General features: G+C 52.3%; 1 protein-coding gene across 1 annotated transcript; it reads right to left on the reverse strand.

Moving 5' to 3' along the window:
* LOC130737229 (uncharacterized) lies at positions 1-537 on the reverse strand. The gene has a single exon (XM_057588985.1). It carries the CDS (start codon positions 535-537, stop codon positions 1-3), a length of 537 nt encoding a protein of 178 aa, XP_057444968.1.

Below are 537 nucleotides of genomic sequence, written 5' to 3' on the forward strand. Positions count from 1 at the left end.
TCATGGTGGAGGAGCTGCAGCAGGGGAACCAGAGGAGCCAGATGATCCAGTATAGCGGGAGCCACCTTTCTTTTTAGGTTTTCCAGAACTACCCTGATAGTTACGATGGTGCCCGGACCCAGAACGGTAGTTAGAGTGTCCCTGATTGCTGCGATTGGTGGTGCGCTGCTGAGAAGAGTCATCAGAATCCCGTGGATGGGAAGCAGCAGTGTGCAAAGCAGTCTGAGAGGCAGGGCCGGACATCTTGGCAAGACCGGATTCCTCTAGAATCAGCATGGAGCGGACCTTGAGGAAAGGAGGCAAAGGCTCACTCTGACGGATCAGGGTGGCAACACCACAGAAAGGCTCAGTGAGACCAGAGACCAACTGGAGAACAAGACGATGGTCACTAACGGGGGCACCAACATTCCGCAACTGATCAGAGATATGTTTCAGACGCTGACAATATGCCGAAACAGTAGGAAAATCCTCCATGCGAGTGGAGATGAAATCCTGGTCGAGAACGACAGCACGAGAGTTCTGATTATCCTCAAACAT

This window comes from Lotus japonicus, chromosome 2 (genome assembly GCF_012489685.1).
Source record: "Lotus japonicus ecotype B-129 chromosome 2, LjGifu_v1.2".
Taxonomy (NCBI): Eukaryota; Viridiplantae; Streptophyta; class Magnoliopsida; order Fabales; family Fabaceae; genus Lotus; species Lotus japonicus.